The following is a 23443-nucleotide window of genomic DNA, read 5'->3' on the forward strand; positions in this document are numbered from 1 at the left end:
TATGACATTAACAGGGAGAGGCCATATGAATAAATTATGACATTAACAGGGATAATAAGAGGCCATATGAAGATGAATTATGACATTAACAGGGAGAGGCCATATGAATGAATTATGACATTAACAGGGAGAGGCCATATGAATGAATTATGACATTAACAGGGAGAGGCCATATGAATGAATTATGACATTAACAGGGAGAGGCCATATGAATGAATTATGACATGAACAGGGAGAGGCCATATGAATAAATTATGACATTAACAGGGAGAGGCCATATGAATGAATTATGACATTAACATACAATAAGTGGAGGTCACATTTAAGAGATAAATTGTCAGGTTTGAATACCTCTCATGTATAAAGCAGGTTTTGTAATGGTTGAGAGTTATTCCCTGCCTTCATCGTGGCTAGAGTTAAATCCAGGTTGTCGTCCTTCATATCTTTGGCGATGTCTGAATTAAAACAAGGTCATCAAGGAATTGTATCGTGTAAACACAGTGTTATCTCTGAAGGCTTGGGGGACATATCAATGAAGAGGAATTCAGAATGCTAACACACTGTAATCAGTATAATGAACACAGAGTTATCTAGATTCTTAAACAAACCAATATCAGATTATAAATATAACACAGCGTTGATCTCCATTTTAACACCCCCCCCCCCCCCCCCCCATCATTCAGTATATATAACAGAGAACGTTATCTCCCTTTCTTAAAAACACAGTATTTTCAGTATAAACACAGAGTTATCTCCCTTCTTAACACACATATCCAGTATAAACACAGAGTTTATCTCCCTTCTTAACATATCAGTATAACATATTAAACACATAGTATAAACACAGAGTTATCTCCCTTCTTAAACACACACATATCAGTATAAAACACAGAGTTATCTCCCTTCTTAACACACATATCAGTTATAAACACACAGAGTTATCTCCCTTCTTAATAAACACAGTTATATAAAACAGCAGTATAAACACAGAGTTATCTCTCCCTTCTTAACACACATATCAGTATAAAACACAGAGTTAGTTATCTCCCTTCTTAACCAGTCCACATATTATCAGTTATAAACACAGATATCTCCCTTCTTAACACACATATCAGTAATAAACACAGAGTTATCTTAACACACATAATCAGTATAAACTAGAGTTACTCCCTTCTTAACACACATATCAGTTAAACAAGATATCTCCCTTCTTAACATAGTATAAACACAGAGTTATCTCCCATTCTTAACACACATATCAGTATCAATTTTCATTCAAATTGTTTATAATTTTAACGTTAATCATTACCACTGTAAATCACTACACTGTTCTCTGGTCTGGAGAACAACTCTAGTATTGTATGTGTATGTGATACATAAAAGATTTTTGAAGATTCACACAATTTGCAGACAGATTTTCATACCTCCATGTAATTAAAAAACAAGAGATAGTGACATTACCTTGTATGATGGATTAGTTCCAAATAATTCTCTCTTTTGCTCTGTGTTATCTGTGCATACCTTCAGAGGACGCTGACGATGAAGAAGATGATGATGAAGATTCACTGATAGGACTTTGTATCACACCTCCAGATTTGATCAAGTCTTCTATTGCTCTCTCAATGTTTCCATGGTGTTTCTGAAGCGCATTTCTGGCCATATCACTCTCAAACCCCATAGACACCACCTAAACGTAACGTAGAAATTCACATTACAAAAATTAGTTGTTACTGCTGAAAGTTGATGAACAAAATCTTTCTTGCGGGTTGAGATATCCAAGTCTATTTGCCAGACTCAAGTTTGGTTATTTTCTCCTATTCTTGGTAGAAAATGATTTTTCAGTTGCTTTCCAGCATTTCATCACAGGCATGTCATTACGAATCAAAATTGATGATGTCATATTGATTGGACCGGAGAATTTCTTCCTCAAACTTCAGGCAAATGAAACAAGGTATACAGTGACAAGGACAAAATGTCAGATTTGAAGAATCTAATTGGTAGAAGAGAACGAAAAGATAAGATCTTACATTTTATGTCCGACCATTATGAATTGTGACCAACGTAGAATAAGGTACAAGACATTCTAATAATTTCACCACTAACTGGTCCCTGTATATACCTGAGCCAGCATGTCGTCTGTGATGGGTACTGAGGAAGGACTCGGGTCCGGCAGATCTAACAGCTCTGGGTGGTTCTGTAGCACCTGTTAAGTACAATGGTTTGGTTTGGTTAATGTCCTATTAGCAGACAAACTCCCTGTCTGTATGTTTTGGAAGGATGAAGTATATCCTTGTTGTGTCTCCTTAAAAACGTAGGACCATTGCCCGTTTATAGTGTGATATTCCATTGAAGCATGCCTCCAAAGATATCAAACAGCAACCCTATACCCAGTCACATTATACTGACAATGGGCATCATAACTAGTATTAACTACTGGCTGCAATATTGTAGACAGAAAATGGTGTCGGCCTAAAGGTATAGTAGGCTGGGTACGTATATTCGTTCTACATAACTACAAACATCATAGCATCATAAGCCACAACAGAAACTGGAATTCAGTTCTCTGAAATGTATTTTTTTTAATAACCCTTATTGGTTTGAATGCAGGGAGTAAGAGGTCTGGTGATGGGAGATATCTGTTGAATATTAATAAACAGAGTCAATTCATTCTAGGTAGCAATTACGACAGGTGAACTAATATTTATTTTACATGTCATGAACTAATAAAAACATGTCTCTGTTAACACTGCTAGAATAAATATATAATTAAAAAAGTAATTTCCAAATCACTATCACTCACCTTTATAGCCAAGCTCAAACCATTGTTAGCTGCCTCAATCAGTTTTCTTATGAGATAGTCCAGAGGTGGGGTGCTTATAACAACAGTGAAAGTAACCCCTTGAGTATGAAGGATAGATTCACCTCTAAAGCTAAGCTCAGGACGTTATTGACTGCTTTCAGTTTTACTGTAAGATAGTCAATGGGTGGATAAAACAACAGTGAAAGTAACCCCTGGAGTATGGAGGATGAACTCACCTCTAAAGCTAAGCTCAGGTCGTTATTAACAGCCTTCAGTTTTACTTTGGGATAGTTCAGGGGCTAGATGTAACAACAGTGAAAGTAACCCCTGGAGTTTCGAAGATGGACTCACCTCTAAAGCTAAGCTCAGGTCGTTATTGGATTGTCTCAGTGCCTCAGCAGATGCCCCATTCCTAAAGCCCATAGCAAGTAACATCTCGTACGTGTCCACATTTACTCTAAAATAAAGTTACACACGTACATTGTACAACACATCGCCTGTAACATCTCGTACGTGTCCACATTTACTCTAAAATAAAGTTACACACATACATTGTACAACACATCGCCAGTAACATCTTGAACGTGTCCACATTTACTCTAAAATAAAGTTACACATCTTACATTGTACAACACATTGCCAGTAACATCTGTACGTGTCCACATTTACTCTAAAATAAAGTTACACACGTACATTGTACAACACATGCCAGTAACATCTTGTACGTGTCCACATTTACTCTAAAATAAAGTTACACACATACATTGTACAACCACATAGCCAGTAACATCTCGTACGTGTCCACATTTACTCTAAAATAAAGTTACACATCTACATTGTACAACACATTGCCAGTAACATCTTGAACGTGTCCACATTTACTCTAAAATAAAGTTACACACGTACATTGTACAACACATCGCCAGTAACATCTCGTACGTGTCCACATTTACTCTAAAATAAAGTTTACACATACATTGTACAACACATCGCCAGTAACATCTCGTATGTGTCCACATTTACTCTAAAATAAAGTTACACACGTACATTGTACAACACATCGCCAGTAACATCTCGTACGTGTCCACATTTACTCTAAAATAAAGTTACACACGTACATTGTACAACAACATCGCCAGTAACATCTCGTACGTTTCCACATTTACTCTAAAATAAAGTTACACATACATTGTACAACACATCGCCAGTAACATCTCGTACGTGTCCACATTTACTCTAAAATAAAGTTACACACGTACATTGTACAACACATCACCAGTAACATCTCGTACGTGTCCACATTTACTCTAAAATAAAGTTACACACGTACATTGTACAACACATAGCTAGTAACATCTCGTACATGTCCACATTTACTCTAAAATAAAGTTACACACGTACATTGTACAACACATAGCTAGTAACATCTCGTACGTGTCCACATTTACTCTAAAATAAAGTTACACACGTACATTGAACAACACATAGCTAGTAACATCTCGTCTACATTTCCACATTTGCTCTAAAATAAAGTTACACATACATTGTACAACACATCGCCTGTAACATCTCGTACGTGTCCACATTTACTCTAAAATAAAGTTACACACGTACATTGTACAACACATCGCCAGTAACATCTCGTACGTGTCCACATTTACTCTAAAATAAACTTACACACGTACATTGTACAACAATTGCCACATCGCCAGTAACATCTTGAACGTGTCCACATTTACTCTAAAATAAAGTTACACACGTACATTGTACAACACATCACCAGTAACATCTCGTACGTGTCCACATTTACTCTAAAATAAAGTTACACACGTACATTGTACAACACATCGCCAGTAACATCTCGTACGTGTCCACATTTACTCTAAAATAAAGTTACACACGTACATTGTACAACACATCGCCAGTAACATCTCGTACGTGTCCACATTTACTCTAAAATAAAGTTACACACGTACATTGTACAACACATCGCCAGTAACATCTCGTACGTGTCCACATTTACTCTAAAATAAAGTTACACACGTACATTGTACAACACATCGCCAGTAACATCTCGTACGTGTCCACATTTACTCTAAAATAAAGTTACACACGTACATTGTACAACACATTGCCAGTAACATCTCGTACGTGTCCACATTTACTCTAAAATAAAGTTACACACGTACATTGTACAACACATCGCCAGTAACATCTTGTATGTGTCCACATTTACTCTAAAATAAAGTTACACACATACATTGTACAACACATCGCCAGTAACATCTCGTACGTGTCCACATTTACTCTAAAATAAAGTTACACACATACATTGTACAACACATCACCAGTAACATCTTGTACGTGTCCACATTTACTCTAAAATAAAGTTACACACGTACATTGTACAACACATGCCAGTAACATCTCGTACGTGTCCACATTTACTCTAAAATAAAGTTACACACGTACATTGTACAACACATTGCCAGTAACATCTCGTACGTGTCCACATTTACTCTAAAATAAAGTTACACACATTACATTGTACAACACATTGCCAGTAACATCTTGTACGTGTCCACATTTACTCTAAAATAAAGTTACACACGTACATTGTACAACACATTGCAGTAACATCTGTACGTGTCCCACATTTACTCTAAAATAAAAGTTACACACATACATTGTACAACACATCGCCAGTAACATCTCGTACGTGTCCACATTTACTCTAAAATAAAGTTACACACGTACATTGTACAACACATCGCCAGTAACATCTCGTACGTGTCCACATTTACTCTAAAATAAAGTTACACACGTACATTGTACAACACATCGCCAGTAACATCTCGTACGTGTCCACATTTACTCTAAAATAAAGTTACACACGTACATTGTACAACACATCGCCAGTAACATCTCGTACGTGTCCACATTTACTCTAAAATAAAGTTAAACACATACATTGTACAACACATTGACCACAGATAAAACTGATTTAAATAGGTCCCCGCTGATGATGGTGAGCAAAAAAATGCTTATAGTTATATAAATTATCAGTCCTGCATGCTATATCAAAGTTCTGTATTGTTGTTGCAGACCTCCACTTTTTAAATTCAATTGTTCTACAAAAGTACCAGAATTGAATTCTAATATTTTCTTTGGAGAACTTTTGAAAATTTGACGATTGTTCCCAAAAGACAGACAGAATTTTTATAGACCGAAATCTTGTCAGAATCCATAACAGTGACAGGAAATACATACTTATCCCCCTTGGCAGTTGACCCTAATGTTTTTTGTATTTTCTTCTTCCTTCTTTCCTCTTCCACTTTCTCACCTATTGCCTTTTTTTCCTGAGCAAAAATAAAGCACAATATTTTTTTAGCATTTTCAACTATCATGCTGTAATTGTTACAATGTAATGTTTTAAGGTAACAATTGTAACAGAAATACGTAAAACGAGTTTACTTTAATTTTGTATTTTGTTTTTACATACAGATGTACTAGTAACTGCCAGGGTGATTTAAGGACATGCCTGAGAGAAAGCCGGAGTATGCTGAGAAAACCACCAATCAGAGGTAAAACATCTGATTGTGTACAGTAAAACCTGCCTTAGAGACCACCTCTGTATAAAGACTACCTGCCTACAAGGACCAACTTTCCTCTGTCCCTTGGTGATTTTTGTACACAGGTTTGGCTGTGCATTTTACTAATATCAATAGATTTGTTATATACTGCAATGATATTGAGATTATATATAGTCGTACAGAGATACTTACTTCACATACTGATAGTATTAATAATTGAGCAGAGATACATACCTCGCATATTGATAGTACTTATGGTCATACGGAGATACTTACATCATGTATTGAGAGAATTTATAGTTGAGTGGAGATACATACCTCACGTTTTTTCATGATGTACTGGACAGAGGCCTCCACATCACCATTGGTTACCCGTAAGGCTAATCGACCTTCTCTCTCCTTAAAACCCATTTGCATAACTGAAAGGTACCGAACACAAAAATTCTCAAAATTTCATCTGTAAGTGTAGAAGTCTCAACAGCCTTGCCAAAGCCTGTTGCTTGATTGTAAAGTCACAGTTTTGTATTGAGTTGAAGTAAAATTATATAAAAATTTGCTTTCCATATCGATTTAATGTTTGTCAACTCGATATTCACCTGAATCACCAACTGTTAACAAAGTGTTTCCATATTTGGTAGGTGAATTAACAAAGTGTTGCCATATTTGGTAGGTGAATTCACAAAATGTTTCCATATTTGGTAGGTGAATTAACAAAGTGTTTCCATATTTGGTAGGTAAATTTAACAAAATGTTTCCATATTTGGTAGGTGATTTAACACAGTGTTTCCATATTTGGTAGGTGAATTATCAACACCATAACCTTAAGGTGTTTGTTTTCAAGTTGAAAGAAGATTAAAATGTTCTAACCTTGAGCTAATTTGTCACCATCAACAGTCAACCGTTGAAGCTCTTCTTCTGCCTGAAATTTTAGAATGTAGAAAATAGAGACAGATACATATTGTTTGCAATTTGTTCGTCATAAGCATATCAATTACATATATTTAAATTGGATAGAGTAGAGGGGGTTCAAGGATTATGTATGGTTTGGGTACTTTTTGGCTCCCAAATCCGTCAAATTTTCAAAACCTGTTTTCTAGTGATTAGATAACTGAATTTCAAATATCTAGTACATCCTTGATCCAATTAGTATGATAATTATGTATCCGATTATCCGAAATATGCATAAATTAAGCTAATGTGAAAATTTGGTCATTTGTTGCTTATTTTTGCTTTTAAAAAGTTTTTCATCTAGGAATCAAAGAGCGCATCCTTGAACAAACTTGATATTTCTCCTAAAGATGTATCTTAAGTGCCTTTGTATTCTCAGTAAATATCAAGTTTGTTCAAGATTGCACTCAATTGTTGCTTAGAGAAAAACTACCGAATAATAGGCAGAAAATAACAAATTTTCCAAATTCGCTTGAATTATGCATATTTTGAATGGTTACCATAGCAGCTGAAGTGGTAATAATAAAAAAACTACCATCTTAAATAAATCAAGGATGTACTAAATTATTCAAACACGACAGCTTAATTACAAAAAACTAAGTTAAAAATTTGATGAATTTGGGGACCAATAAAGGCAAAAACAATACATAGTCCTTTGACGAAAGATTTTGATCTGAACATTCACCATGACACTACAATTTATTGTAAACCATCGGATTGTCTTGGTGACTTAACTTCGCATTTTCATACCGAATTAATTTTTCATGATGATTTAATTTCACGATTCAAAATCATGTGGATCTATTTTACACATTCTTGAGACTTTTTCATGGAGATGAACTTTTCGCAATATCTGCTCACTTCAGAAATATGTGAAAATAAGTTGGTTTATAGCTATTTGTGTTACATGTTGAATACATAATTATCCCTACCCGCCTCAGTAGTCGGCCAGCTTGCTGGGTATTGTGTTGGTGGAAGGCTACTATCCCTTGTAGAAGATGTAATCTCATGAAGAGGGCCAGCTCTGTACCAGAACCTCCCTACAATATTCAAATACATGTATCAGGTAAGTCAGGCCAGCTCTGTACCAGACCCTCCCTACAACACACAAATACATGTATCAGGCAAGTCAGGCCAACTCTGTACCAGAACCTCCCTACAACACACAAATACATGTATCAGGGTAGTCAGGCCAACTCTGTACCAGAACCTCCCTACAACACACAAAATACATGTATCAGGTAAGTCAGGCCAACTCTGTACCAGAACCTCCCTACAACACACAAATACATGTATCAGGTAAGTCAGGCCAACTCTGTACCAGAACCTCCCTACAACACACAAATACATGTATCAGGTAAGTCAGGCCAACTCTGGTACCAGACCTCCCTACAACACACAAATACATGTATCAGGTAAGTCAGGCCAACTCTGTACCAGAACCTCCCTACAATACACAAATACATGTATCAGGTAAGTCAGGCCAGCTCTGTACCAGAACCTCCCTACAACACACAAATACATGTATCAGGTAAGTCAGGCCAACTCTGCACCAGAACCTCCCTACAACACACAAATACATGTATCAGGTAAGTCAGGCCAACTCTGTACCAGAACCCTCCCTACAACACACAAATACATGTATCAGGTAAGTCAGGCCACTCTGTACCAGAACCCTCCCTACAACACACAAATACATGTATCAGGTAAGTCAGCCAACTCTGTACCAGAACCTCCCTACAACAACTACATGTATCAGGTAAGTCAGGCCACTCTGTACCAGAACCCCTACAACACACAAATACATGTATCAGGTAAGTCAGGCCAACTCTGTACCAGAACCTCCCTACAACACACAAATACATGTATCAGGTAAGTCAGGCCAACTCTGTACCAGAACCTCCCTACAACACACAAATACATGTATCAGGTAAGTCAGGCCAACTCTGTACCAGAACCTCCCTACAACACACAAATACATGTATCAGGTAAAGTCAGGCCAACTCTGTACCAGAACCTCCCTACAACACACAAATACATGTATCAGGTAAGTCAGGCCAACTCTGTACCAGAACCTCCCTACAACACACAAATACATGTATCAGGTAAGTCAGGCCAACTCTGTACCAGAACCTCCCTACAACACACAAATACATGTATCAGGTAAGTCAGGCCAACTCTGTACCAGAACCTCCCTACAACACACAAATACATGTATCAGGTAAGTCAGGCCAACTCTGTACCAGAACCTCCCTACAACACACAAATACATGTATCAGGTAAGTCAGGCCAACTCTGTACCAGAACCTCCCTACAACACACAAATACATGTATCAGGTAAGTCAGGCCAACTCTGTACCAGAACCTCCCTACAACACACAAATACATGTATCAGGTAAGTCAGGCCAACTCTGTACCAGAACCTCCCTACAACACACAAATACATGTATCAGGTAAGTCAGGCCAACTCTGTACCAGAACCTCCCTACAACACACAAATACATGTATCAGGTAAGTCAGGCCAACTCTGTACCAGAACCTCCCTACAACACACAAATACATGTATCAGGTAAGTCAGGCCAACTCTGTACCAGAACCTCCCTACAACACACAAATACATGTATCAGGTAAGTCAGGCCAACTCTGTACCAGAACCTCCCTACAACACACAAATACATGTATCAGGTAAGTCAGGCCAACTCTGTACCAGAACCTCCCTACAACACACAAATACATGTATCAGGTAAGTCAGGCCAACTCTGTACCAGAACCTCCCTACAACACAACAAATACATGTATCAGGTAAGTCAGGCCAACTCTGTACCAGAACCTTCCCTACAACACACAAATACATGTATCAGGTAAGTCAGGCCAGCTCTGTACCAGAACCTCCCTACAACACACAAATACATGTATCAGGTAAGTCAGGCCAACTCTGTACCAGAACCTCCCTACAACACACAAATACATGTATCAGGTAAGTCAGGCCAACTCTGTACCAGAACCTCCCTACAACACACAAATACATGTATCAGGTAAGTCAGGCCAACTCTGTACCAGAACCTCCCTACAACACACAAATACATGTATCAGGTAAGTCAGGCCAACTCTGTACCAGAACCTCCCTACAACACACAAATACATGTATCAGGTAAGTCAGGCCAACTCTGTACCAGAACCTCCCTACAACACACAAATACATGTATCAGGTAAGTCAGGCCAACTCTGTACCAGACCCTCCCTACAACACACAAATACATGTATCAGGTAAGTCAGGCCAACTCTGTACCAGAACCTCCCTACAACACACAAATACATGTATCAGGTAAGTCAGGCCAACTCTGTACCAGAACCTCCCTACAACACACAAATACATGTATCAGGTAAGTCAGGCCAACTCTGTACCAGAACCTCCCTACAACACACAAATACATGTATCAGGTAAGTCAGGCCAACTCTGTACCAGAACCTCCCTACAACACACAAATACATGTATCAGGTAAGTCAGGCCAACTCTGTACCAGAACCTCCCTACAACACACAAATACATGTATCAGGTAAGTCAGGCCAACTCTGTACCAGAACCTCCCTACAACACACAAATACATGTATCAGGTAAGTCAGGCCAACTCTGTACCAGAACCTCCCTACAACACACAAATACATGTATCAGGTAAGTCAGGCCTACTCTGTACCAGACCCTCCCTACAACACACAAATACATGTATCAGGTAAGTCAGGCCAACTCTGTACCAGACCCTCCCTACAATATACAAATACATGTATCAGGTAAGTCAGACCAGCTCTGTACCAGAACCTCCCTACAACACACAAATACATGTATCAGGTAAGTCAGGCCAACTCTGTACCAGAACCTCCCTACAACACACAAATACATGTATCAGGTAAGTCAGGCCAACTCTGTACCAGAACCTCCCTACAACACACAAATACATGTATCAGGTAAGTCAGGCCAACTCTGTACCAGAACCTCCCTACAACACACAAATACATGTATCAGGTAAGTCAGGCCAACTCTGTACCAGAACCTCCCTACAACACACAAATACATGTATCAGGTAAGTCAGGCCAACTCTGTACCAGACCCTCCCTACAACACACAAATACATGTATCAGGTAAGTCAGGCCAACTCTGTACCAGAACCTCCCTACAACACACAAATACATGTATCAGGTAAGTCAGGCCAACTCTGTACCAGAACCTCCCTACAACACACAAATACATGTATCAGGTAAGTCAGGCCAACTCTGTACCAGAACCTCCCTACAACACACAAATACATGTATCAGGTAAGTCAGGCCAACTCTGTACCAGAACCTCCCTACAACACACAAATACATGTATCAGGTAAGTCAGGCCAACTCTGTACCAGAACCTCCCTACAACACACAAATACATGTATCAGGTAAGTCAGGCCAACTCTGTACCAGACCCTCCCTACAACACACAAATACATGTATCAGGTAAGTCAGGCCAACTCTGTACCAGAACCTCCCTACAACACACAAATACATGTATCAGGTAAGTCAGGCCAACTCTGTACCAGAACCTCCCTACAACACACAAATACATGTATCAGGTAAGTCAGGCCAACTCTGTACCAGAACCTCCCTACAACACACAAATACATGTATCAGGTAAGTCAGGCCAACTCTGTACCAGAACCTCCCTACAACACACAAATACATGTATCAGGTAAGTCAGGCCAACTCTGTACCAGAGCCTCCCTACAACAAACAAATACATGTATCAGGTAAGTCAGACCAACTCTGTACCAGAACCTCCCTACAACACACAAATACATGTATCAGGTAAGTCAGGCCAACTCTGTACCAGAACCTCCCTACAACACACAAATACATGTATCAGGTAAGTCAGGCCAACTCTGTACCAGAACCTCCCTACAACACACAAATACATGTATCAGGTAAGTCAGGCCAACTCTGTACCAGAACCTCCCTACAACACACAAATACATGTATCAGGTAAGTCAAGCCAACTCTGCACCAGAACCTCCCTACAACACACAAATACATGTATCAGGTAAGTCAGACCAACTCTGTACCAGAACCTCCCTACAACACACAAATACATGTATCAGGTAAGTCAGGCCAACTCTGTACCAGAACCTCCCTACAACACACAAATACATGTATCAGGTAAGTCAGGCCAACTCTGTACCAGAACCTCCCTACAACACACAAATACATGTATCAGGTAAGTCAGGCCAACTCTGTACCAGAACCTCCCTACAACACACAAATACATGTATCAGGTAAGTCAGGCCAACTCTGTACCAGAACCTCCCTACAACAAACAAATACATGTATCAGGTAAGTCAGACCAACTCTGTACCAGAACCTCCCTACAACACACAAATACATGTATCAGGTAAGTCAGGCCAACTCTGTACCAGAACCTCCCTACAACACACAAATACATGTATCAGGTAAGTCAGGCCAGCTCTGTACCAGAACCTCCCTACAACACACAAATACATATATCAGGTAAGTCAGGCCAACTCTGTACCAGAACCTCCCTACAACACACAAATACATGTATCAGGTAAGTCAGGCCAACTCTGTACCAGACCCTCCCTACAACACACAAATACATGTATCAGGTAAGTCTGGCCAACTCTGTACCAGAACCTCCCTACAATATACAAATACATGTATCAGGTAAGTCAGGCCAACTCTGTACCAGAACCTCCCTACAACACACAAATACATGTATCAGGTAAGTCAGGCCAACTCTGTACCAGACCCTTCCTACAACACACAAATACATGTATCAGGTAAGTCAGACCAACTCTGTACCAGAACCTCCCTACAACACACAAATACATGTATCAGGTAAGTCAGGCCACTCTGTACCAGAACCTCCCTACAACACACAAATACATGTATCAGGTAAGTCAGGCCAACTCTGTACCAGAACCTCCCTACAACACACAAATACATGTATCAGGTAAGTCAGGCCAACTCTGTACCAGAACCTCCCTACAACACACAAATACATGTATCAGGTAAGTCAGGCCAACTCTGTACCAGAACCTTCCTACAATATACAAATATATTAGGTTATTCAGAACAATTTCAGGCAAGTTTCAGCTAAACTTCACAAGTAGAACTTGAGAAAAAGTTTAAAATATGAAAATTTTACAATTGGAGCGCAGCACATGGCGAACAACTATGGACAAAGTACAATGACTATAGCAATGTCAAAGCAATGTGGCAAGTCATAGTAAAATATGTATTATTAGGATACAATTATCTATTACAAATGACCCCTTTACCTTCACAGCCATGAGTCTCTCCATATTGTTGCCATAAGTTCTTTGAAAACATTCTTCACTTGCACATAGTCGACTGTCTGGAAAACACAAGAGTATGTATTTTTATATATTAGGGATGACAAATTGAATATTTTCTTAGCAATCTCTCAGATTTACTTAATTACCACCACCCCCGTAGGTGACACCGATGCAAGAAAATCACTTTTCTTAAGAAAATCACTTTTCTTAAGAAAATCACTTTTCTTACATCAAAGAATTTTAAATCTATAAACTAACCAGATGCATCAGAAGTCTTTTATATATTTTTACCTGCATCAGGTAGATCTTCTACATTTTTTAGACAGAGATAGCACCACACAATATCCAGACACAGGACAGCATAGTTGTCTACAGCATTCAAAATGTCTGCACGACATTTCCTGCAATAACACAGAAAAATATATACAGTAAAACCTGTCTTAACGACCACCTCTGTATGAAGACCACTTGTCTATAGAGACCATTTTCCCCTTGTCCCTTGGGTGGTTTGGTTTGGTTTGTTTATTTTTACGTCCTATTAACAGCCAGGGTCATGTAAGGACGTGCCAGGTTTGTTGGTGGAGGAAAGCCGGAGTACCCGGAGAAAAACCACCGGTCAGCGGTCAGTACCTCGCAACTGCCCCACATGGGATTCGAACCCGCATCCCAGAGGTGGAGGGCTTGTGGTAATATATATGTCGGAATAACCACTCGGCCACAATTTATCAACCTTTTATCCACTAAAGATTTATTAATTCATTTTTTTATATCTATATGTGTTTTAGAAACATATGCATTATCATGTAAATAAAACCAGAAAAAAAAAAATACCAACAGGAATTAGATGTAATCAAATCTATCTCACCTGTATTGGTTATGAGGAAGGGGTTACCAGAATTTGTGAGTGATAGATGAATGTGATAATGGTGATACATTACTACTGATTTCAGAATGAAAGTATGTGTAACAGGGTGCAGGATTTTATATAAACATTAATCAAAGCCGCCACCAGGGATCAAACTCAGGACCTCTGGATTACTAGTCTTACTCTCAACCAATCAAGCTAAAGAGAAATTCACCCCAGCTGATAGGTCTATTGTGGCTAATATTTACCAGGGGTACATATGTGTAAATTGATGTCCAGTTAGTAATGTATGTTTGGTAATTATCAAAATAATGGTTTTTGGCAAATATATATGTAAGTTTGTTTGGTTCAGCATCACTGAATGTGACAGCCTCTTAATCTTAATTCATTTATCCCTGACAATTTATAATGAATCGTCCCATCCTTTCAATTAGGAGAGCTCAAATGTGTCTAGAGGGGTGAACAAGTTAAAAGGGTGTGTTGAAGATTCAATGATGTCCTCTAACCAATTTCCAAGTCTGATGAATGTACGACTCATATCTGTAGCCTTTATTCCAATTCTCCAAGAAAGGGAGACTTATACAATCACCCTGGCTTCTGGTTAAGATTTTGGTGCAAGTTGTGAAATATTATTTCCCATAAAAACTGATTTCTACATCAATGTAACATATCATAAGTGTTGTGATGGATATTAATACTCATTATAAAGAATGAACATGCATGGAAAATTAATGCTATTTTTTTTTTTTTTAGAGCATTTTGTCATATTAATATCGATATCATTATAAATATTGTTTTTTATTTTAGAAATTTTAATTTAAATATTTTATTAAAGTATCAGATTCACATGTAAAGGCAAAATATATTATACAGATAAAAATATGCATAATTCTTTCATCCTTACATCTACTTTATACAGCCTATAACACACTAACATAGCCATTCTGATAAGACAAGAGTTACCTCCCCTTCTAAATCCTTACCTGAATTCCTTGTCAGCTTCTAACAACAGTAGCAGTGCTCGACCATGTTCTTTTTTCTTCAGAGCTGCCCGACCTTTCTCATGTAAGGTCATAGCCAGTGTTAGAGCCTAAATAAGGATCAATGATAATCAATATTCTGCGCTGATTCTGGCAGAAACTGATTATGTGTAAAGTTAATGTCATCAGATGAGCTTTATAGATGTGTGTATTATACAGAACAACCAAATATTGTTATACAATTCAAACACTTGTAGATTGTACACACATATCTAGATCAAAGGAACTAAGTTCATCCCCATTCCAAGATAGGATTTATTGTAGGAACTAAAGATTTATTGTAGGAACTAATGATTTATTGTTAGAAACTAAAGATATGTTGTCAGGAACTAAAGATTTATTGTTAGGAACTAAAGATTTATTGTAGGAACTAAAGATTTATTGTAGGAACTAAAGATTTATTGTAGGAACTAAAGATTTATTGTAGGAACTAAAGATTTATTGTTAGAAACTAAAGATATGTTGTCAGGAACTAAAGATTTATTGTTAGGAACTAAAGATTTATTGTTAGGAACTAAAGATTTATTGTAGGAACTAACGATTTATTGTTAGGAACTAAAGATTTATTGTAGGAACTAAAGATTTATTGTTAGAAACTAAAGATTTATTGTTAGAAACTAAAGATATGTTGTCAGGAACTAAATATTTATTGTTAGAAACTAAAGATATGTTGTCAGGAACTAAAGATTTATTGTAGGAACTAAAGATTTATTGTAGGAACTAAAGATTTATTGTTAGGAACTAAAGATTTATTCTTAGGAACTAAAGATTTATTCTTAGGAACTAAAGATTTATTGTTAGGAACTAAAGATTTATTGTAGGAACTAAAGATTTATTGTAGGAACTAAAGATTTATTGTAGGAACTAAAGATTTATTGTTAGAAACTAAAGATTTATTGTTAGAAACTAAAGATTTATTGTAATTAAGTTCATCCTCATTCTAAGACAGGACTTATTGTAGCTGTTTGTAACTAAAAATGAGAAAATTAAACCTGAGCCCTTGTTTTTTCATATAAAGTGATTCGATACCTTTTTCTCTGCCGAAGGTAGATTAAGAGGCCTGCCAGACTGGTCTGCAATCTGTATATCATAATCATCTAAAACATAAAATTTCATTAACTTAACAAAATCTGATTATAAGTAGTTTTTTTTTATTCAAAAATTACTGTTAAGCCTGTCATTATAGTGTCATTATTTACATATATAGTTTGTATATTTACCTGTCTGCTATATTTACCTGTCTGCTATATTTACCGTCTGCTGTATTTACCTGTCTGCTATATTTACCTGTCTGCTACATTTACCTGTCTGCTACATTTACCTGTCTGCTGTATTTACCTGTCTGCTATATTTACCTGTCTGCTACATTTACCTGTCTGCTACATTTACCTGTCTGCTGTATTTACCTGTCTGCTATATTTACCTGTCTGGTATATTTACCTGTCTGCTATATTTACCTGTCTGCTACATTTACCTGTCTGCTACATTTACCTGTCTGCTGTATTTACCTGTCTGCTATATTTACCTGTCTCTGCCTTGTCGGAGAGAAGTTCTGCTGCCTTACGCGTGTCCATCATCCTGTTAACGTCCTCTTGTTGTTTAGCTGCCTCAGCCTGCGTCACAGATAGACACAGTCCCATCATCTGACTACCATGCTGAAAAAGTTTTAAAATCCATAATCCATTCATCATATTTGAACTCTTCTTCTAAAGGGATGAACAAGTGAAATCAAGTAAACATGTGGCTTCATTCAAAACATACATTTACAATGTTCCTTAAGTGCATGTGACCATCTTGGCAAAAAAATGATCTGCAAAGGTCTTACCATAAATATGTCTACACACTGTATATCTCTTTGAAGATTAAAAAGCCGATAAATACTCGAGCTTTCATATGACCTCTGACAGGGACATATGGACGGACATGATGCATTGTTCACAAGGTAACAGAGTTACAAAGATACTCGAGCTTTCATATGACCTCTGACAGGGACATATGGACGGACATGATGCATTGTTCACAAGGTAACAGAGTTACAAAGATGGTGCCCCATTAACCTTCGATCATTTCATTGCAATGTTAGAAAGAAGGCACCTACCCTTAATTCATTACAGAACTTTATCACTGACAGATGTAGTTAATGTTATACGTACCTTCAGTCCCTGTGCCGCCAGTGTCCCCTCATTTGTAATCACTCGACCCTGACAAATCAGTTTCAGCTGCTCAGGTGGTAGTGACACCTGGTGGGATATCATGTCCCTTAACTCTTTCCCTTCAACATCCAGGCTCATCTCCAAGGAAATCTGCTGCATCTGAAATAATATGGTTACACTCAACAAAGTAACATATAGTGGATTTTTCCATCATGCTATTGCTTAAAATTGGATTTCAAACGAAGTATAACTTAGAACTAAAGAACAGATGGAGTGTGCTACTGCTAGCCTAGTGTATTAGTTTTTGTAACATTCAGTAACAGTCTGTAACACTATACATATAAATTTTACTAATGACCTTTGGGTATAGAGATTAAAACTTAGATATTGATTTAACTAGAAGTAGAACAAGAAGGGTCCTGCTAAATGACTGTCCAACCAGGGTATCAGACTCTACCACAAGTCAGGAAGGGCCCCGTTTAATGACTGACCCAACAGGGTATTGGACTCGACCACAAGTCAGGAAGGTCCTCGCTTAATGACTGACCCATCAGGGTATTGGACTCCACCACAAGTCAGGAAGGTCCTCGCTTAATGACTGACCGACCAGGGTATTGGACTCTACCACAAGTCAGGAAAGTCCTCGTTTAATGACTGACCCACCAGGGTATTGGACTCCAACACAAGTCAGGAAGGTCCCCACTTAATGACTGACAAACCAGGATATCAAACTCTACCACAAGTCAGGAAGGGTTCTGCTAAATGACTGACCTAACAGGGTATCAAACTCTACCACAAGTCAGGAAGGGTTCTGCTAAATGACTAACCTAACAGGGTATCAAACTCTACCACAAGTCAGGAAGGGTTCTGCTAAATGACTGACCTACCAGGGTATCAAACTCTACCACAAGTCAGGAAGGGTTCTGCTAAATGACTGACCTACCAGGGTATCAAACTCTACCACAAGTCAGGAAGGTTCTGCTAAATGACTGACCTACCAGGGTATCAAACTCTACCACAAGTCAGGAAGGGTTCTGCTAAATGACTAACCTAACAGGGTATCAAACTCTACCACAAGTCAGGAAGGGTTCTGCTAAATGACTGACCTACCAGGGTATCAAACTCTACCACAAGTCAGGAAGGGCCACTAAATGACTGACCTACCAGGGTATCAAACTCTACCACAAGTCAGGAAGGGTTCTGCTAAATGACTAACCTAACAGGTATCAAACTCTACACAAGTCAGGAAGCTAAATGACTGACCTCAGGGTATCAAACTCTACCACAAGTCAGGAAGGGTTCTGCTAAATGACTGACCTACCAGGGTATCAAACTCTACCACAAGTCAGGAAGGGTTCTGCTAAATGACTGACCTACCAGGGTATCAAACTCTACCACAAGTCAGGAAGGGTTCTGCTAAATGACTGACCTACCAGGGTATCAAACTCTACCACAAGCCAGTCCCCATCAATAGGCAATTTGTGTATCTACAGAACATATTCACACAATGAGTGAGCTGGTACAGAGTAAAAATATATTCACTTTTCCTGCACTTGTTGCTTGGCCAGTCATCTTGATTTTCAGCAAAGCTAATCCAGATTTTTTGTACTTTTCTCGTTCTGCTAATTTGTGAAGTGCATGCACACGGAGAGTTTCTATAATTCCAGAGACTGCTTCCTGTGTTATCTGTAAGTCCTGGCTGTATCTTGTAATTAATTCCTGTAAAACCAGAATAAATATCTTAATCAAATAATATATATTCAGATTTATATTCAGATTCACATTTTAATTAGTTGTTTAACTAGATTGTCTCCCCTTAGCATCTAGAAATAGGGCCGGACTGCATAGCGCAATGATAACCAGTAGAGAGGTACATGTAGCTTACAGAACATCCACTTATGGTTCCAATTACAGCTACAGATACCTTTAGAGATTCTATATAGACCATCGATGATGCCTTTGGAGATTCCCTTCCCTTTTCTATATATAGACTATTGATGATACCTTTAGAGATTCCCTTTGCTTTTCTATATATAGACCATCGATGATGCCTTTGGAGATTCCCTTCCCTTTTCTATATATAGACTATTGATGATACCTTTAGAGATTCCCTTTGCTTTTCTATATATAGACTATCGATGATACCTTTGGAGATTCCCTATGATTTTCTTTATATAGATTATATAGATTTTCTATACATATGTAACTACAAGGAAGGATACCTTTGGAGATTCTCCTCTGGTATTCTATATATAGACTATGATACCAGTACCTTTGAACATTCCTCTCAGTTTTCTATATATAGACTTAAATACATTTGGAGATTCCCCTCAGTTTTCTACATATACTGTAATACCTACTTTGGGGATTCTCCTCTGTTTTAATATAGACTATGATACCTTTGGGGATTCCCCTCTGTTTTAATATAGACTATGATACCTTTGGGGATTCCCCTCTGTTTTAATATAGATTCTCCTCTGTTTTAATATAGACTATGATACCTTTGGGGATTCCCCTCTGTTTTAATATAGACTATGATACCTTTGGGGATTCCCCTCTGTTTTAATATAGACTATGATACCTTTGGGGATTCCCCTCTGTTTTAATATAGACTATGATACCTTTGGGGATTCCCCTCTGTTTTAATATAGACTATGATACCTTTGGGGATTCCCCTCTGTTTTAATATAGACTATGATACCTTTGGGGATTCCCCTCTGTTTTAATATAGACTATGATACCTTTGGGGATTCCCCTCTGTTTTAATATAGACTATGATACCTTTGGGGATTCCCCTCTGTTTTATATAGACTATGATACCTTTGGGGATTCCCCTCTGTTTTAATATAGACTATGATACCTTTGGGGATTCCCCTCTGTTTTAATATAGACTATGATACCTTTGGGGATTCCCCTCTGTTTTAATATAGACTATGATACCTTTGGGGATTCCCCTCTGTTTTAATATAGACTATGATACCTTTGGGGATTCCCCTCTGTTTTAATATAGACTATGATACCTTTGGGGATTCCCCTCTGTTTTAATATAGACTATGATACCTTTGGGATTCCCTCTGGACTATGATACCTTTGGGGATTCCCTCTGTTTTAATATAGACTATGATACCTTTGGGGATTCCCCTCTGTTTTAATATAGACTATGATACCTTTGGGGATTCCCCTCTGTTTTAATATAGACTATGATACCTTTGGGGATTCCCCTCTGTTTTAATATAGACTATGATACCTTTGGGGATTCCCCTCTGTTTTAATATAGACTATGATACCTTTGGGGATTCCCCTCTTTTTAATATAGACTATGATCCCCTCTATTTTAATATAGACTATGATACCTTTGGGGATTCCCCTCTGTTTTAATATAGACTATGATACCTTTGGGGATTCCCCTCTGTTTTAATATAGACTATGATACCTTTGGGGATTCCCCTCTGTTTTAATATAGACTATGATACCTTTGGGGATTCCCCTCTGCTTCCGTCCTCATTAGTGTAAGGTGGCAGCCATAACTTAATTTTTTCCTTGTTCAGTAATTCCCGGACTTGCTTCTGGTGCAGCTCTTGAGCATAAGTCCCATCTACACCGCTGTCCTCCATGATTCTGTAAGAATTAATTAGCTACTTGAAACATGGCTCTACAGCTGGCTGTAAATACATTTTTTAACATTCTGAGGAGTCCATTGATTGATTTGACTTTTTTATTGAAAATCAGTAAAGGCTTGTTCTAAAATAGAAAGGGGAAAAAAGAAATTTACATAAACCAGGATATATATATATATATTTTCATTTGCCCAGGACTGACTCCCAAAAAGGGAATTTATGGGACCATAATAACCTCCTATAACTCCTGTTGGTGTACTGATATGTGGAACATGATTCGTGACCTCGTTATGATCGTTGTCCTCACGTAACAACGTCATAGAGAAATTGACGCCTGTCATCTGCTAGCTATATAGGAATGGCGAAGTTTAAATGAGAACACTTTCTAATGTCTGCAAACATCGCTAGCTAAAGCACCGATTCCATTAAATGCAAATAAAACATGTACACAAGTAAATTTCCATTCTTTAAAAACCACCAAAAACAATGACTCGATAAACTACAGGCATCTTATATTGGTGGCAGGACCTACATGACCAAGGACCCTGTTGATTGTGCTAATAATATACACATATGTAATAACTTAATCAGTGTTTAATGAATGTAGTGTAGCAGGTTTTAATTGTACATAGTGATATGATCGCCTTCTAGCTTCGCGCCAGAGTGAATTTCCCTTTAGTTCAGTCGGTAGAGAGCGCGGACCAGTAAGTCCGGGTTCACGACGAGCCCGGCTGGCTGCACACTACTCTCGTCCTGTTACATTTGGTACCGTAGACCACTCCAAGTGAAAGTATTGGTAGGCTTCCTTGGAGAGAGAATATGGGTTGGTCTGTGTTCGGGGCGAACACGTTTGAAGAGAGAGAATAGTGTAGCAGGTTTTAATTGCACATAGTGATATGATCGCCTTCTAAGCTTCGCGCTAGAGGGAATTTCCCTTTAGCTCAGTTGGTAGAGCGGCGGACCAGTAAGTCCAGGGTTGCGGGTTCGAGTCTGGCTGGCGGCACACTGCTCTCGCCCTGTTACAGTAGATAATTTTGTTGACTTCATTGTCAATTTGTCATTGACACGCAATAATTCATATAAGTTTGGATTTTTCAATGATCCATGCAAATGTTTCAACGCGACTTCAGTATGCATTGAAGTGTAAACAATCATTCACTTTTTCAGTCATGGCAGAGATTTCATTTGATTTTGTTCTATATGCTTGTTCTATTAGCTTATAAAAAGGGTTGTCGTTTCCCCTCCATTATCAAAATGTCGCCTGGTATGATAAACCCCTATAACAAATGAAGGTGATTTAGTTTGTGGCTTTTACTAAAATTGAGACAATGAAGTTTATCCCATTTTGATAAATAATGCACTAATATTAGGCCATAAAAAATGTCTGTTAAGGGTTACTCGACCGACCCTAATTTTTTACCCTGACCCTAATTTTTTTCAATTTTTCTACAAAAAAAAATTAAGTCAGGATAACGATCTCAGACTCCGGTTCCGGCCATTTCTGTTAGTGTGAAAGACACTATATGTATATCCCGACCTACCGACCCTATTTTTTTTTTTTTTTTTTTTGCCAATGTAACCCTAAACAGACTTCCTCATTTAGTTAGATATATGTACCTGCCTTATTGATTACTCAAACAGGTAGCCAAGACTATAACTGTTACTCAAATGGGGATATATTATAACTGTTACCCATATTAGATATGCAAGGTTGTGCTTAATCCAATAATCAGACCATAGGTATTAAGCACGCTGATAAGCCAAAGACCCACTATAGACTAATTTATATTAGTCTATAGTGGGTCTTTGACTTATCAGCGTGCTAAATACCTATGATCAGACGTCGATATTGAGAAACTTTTGATGGGCAAGGAACACAAACAGAAACTGTCATGTAGGGCTAATAATTTCATTGTGATCGACACATGGAGCAAATATAGCAGGTAAACTTACCTTACGCGAACGCTTCTGTTCAGTATTCAGACGACTATGGCGAAAAGGAAAATTGCAATGTAATCTTCTGCTTCTATTTTGGTCGATTTTATCATAAAAGTTGTTTTGATTTTGCAAGTTCGCCAAAACGTTTGAT

General features: G+C 38.0%; 1 protein-coding gene across 4 annotated transcripts; it reads right to left on the reverse strand.

Moving 5' to 3' along the window:
- Positions 1–1492: 1492 nt before the first annotated feature.
- LOC138310538 (NEDD8 ultimate buster 1-like) lies at positions 1493–23421 on the reverse strand. 4 transcript variants are annotated; one of them, XM_069251792.1, is made up of 16 exons: positions 23308–23421; positions 21211–21355; positions 19280–19456; positions 17738–17896; positions 17110–17239; positions 16614–16681; positions 15528–15634; positions 13971–14080; positions 13662–13738; positions 8274–8381; positions 7261–7312; positions 6712–6812; positions 6071–6159; positions 3152–3257; positions 2120–2203; positions 1493–1687 (listed from the first exon to the last, which is right to left on the reverse strand). In XM_069251792.1, exons 2-16 carry the CDS (start codon positions 21349–21351, stop codon positions 1508–1510), a joined length of 1689 nt encoding a protein of 562 aa, XP_069107893.1. In that variant the 5' UTR covers positions 21352–21355; positions 23308–23421; the 3' UTR covers positions 1493–1507. The 4 variants fall into 4 exon arrangements, 3 of the variants coding, with proteins under 3 accessions (XP_069107893.1, XP_069107894.1, XP_069107895.1); XM_069251793.1 differs by lacking the exons at positions 21211–21355; positions 23308–23421 and adding an exon at positions 20137–20149; XR_011206450.1 differs by lacking the exon at positions 3152–3257 and having other exon boundaries at positions 1548–1687.
- Positions 23422–23443: the final 22 nt, after the last annotated feature.

Source organism: Argopecten irradians, chromosome 16 (genome assembly GCF_041381155.1).
Source record: "Argopecten irradians isolate NY chromosome 16, Ai_NY, whole genome shotgun sequence".
NCBI lineage: Eukaryota > Metazoa > Mollusca > Bivalvia > Pectinida > Pectinidae > Argopecten > Argopecten irradians.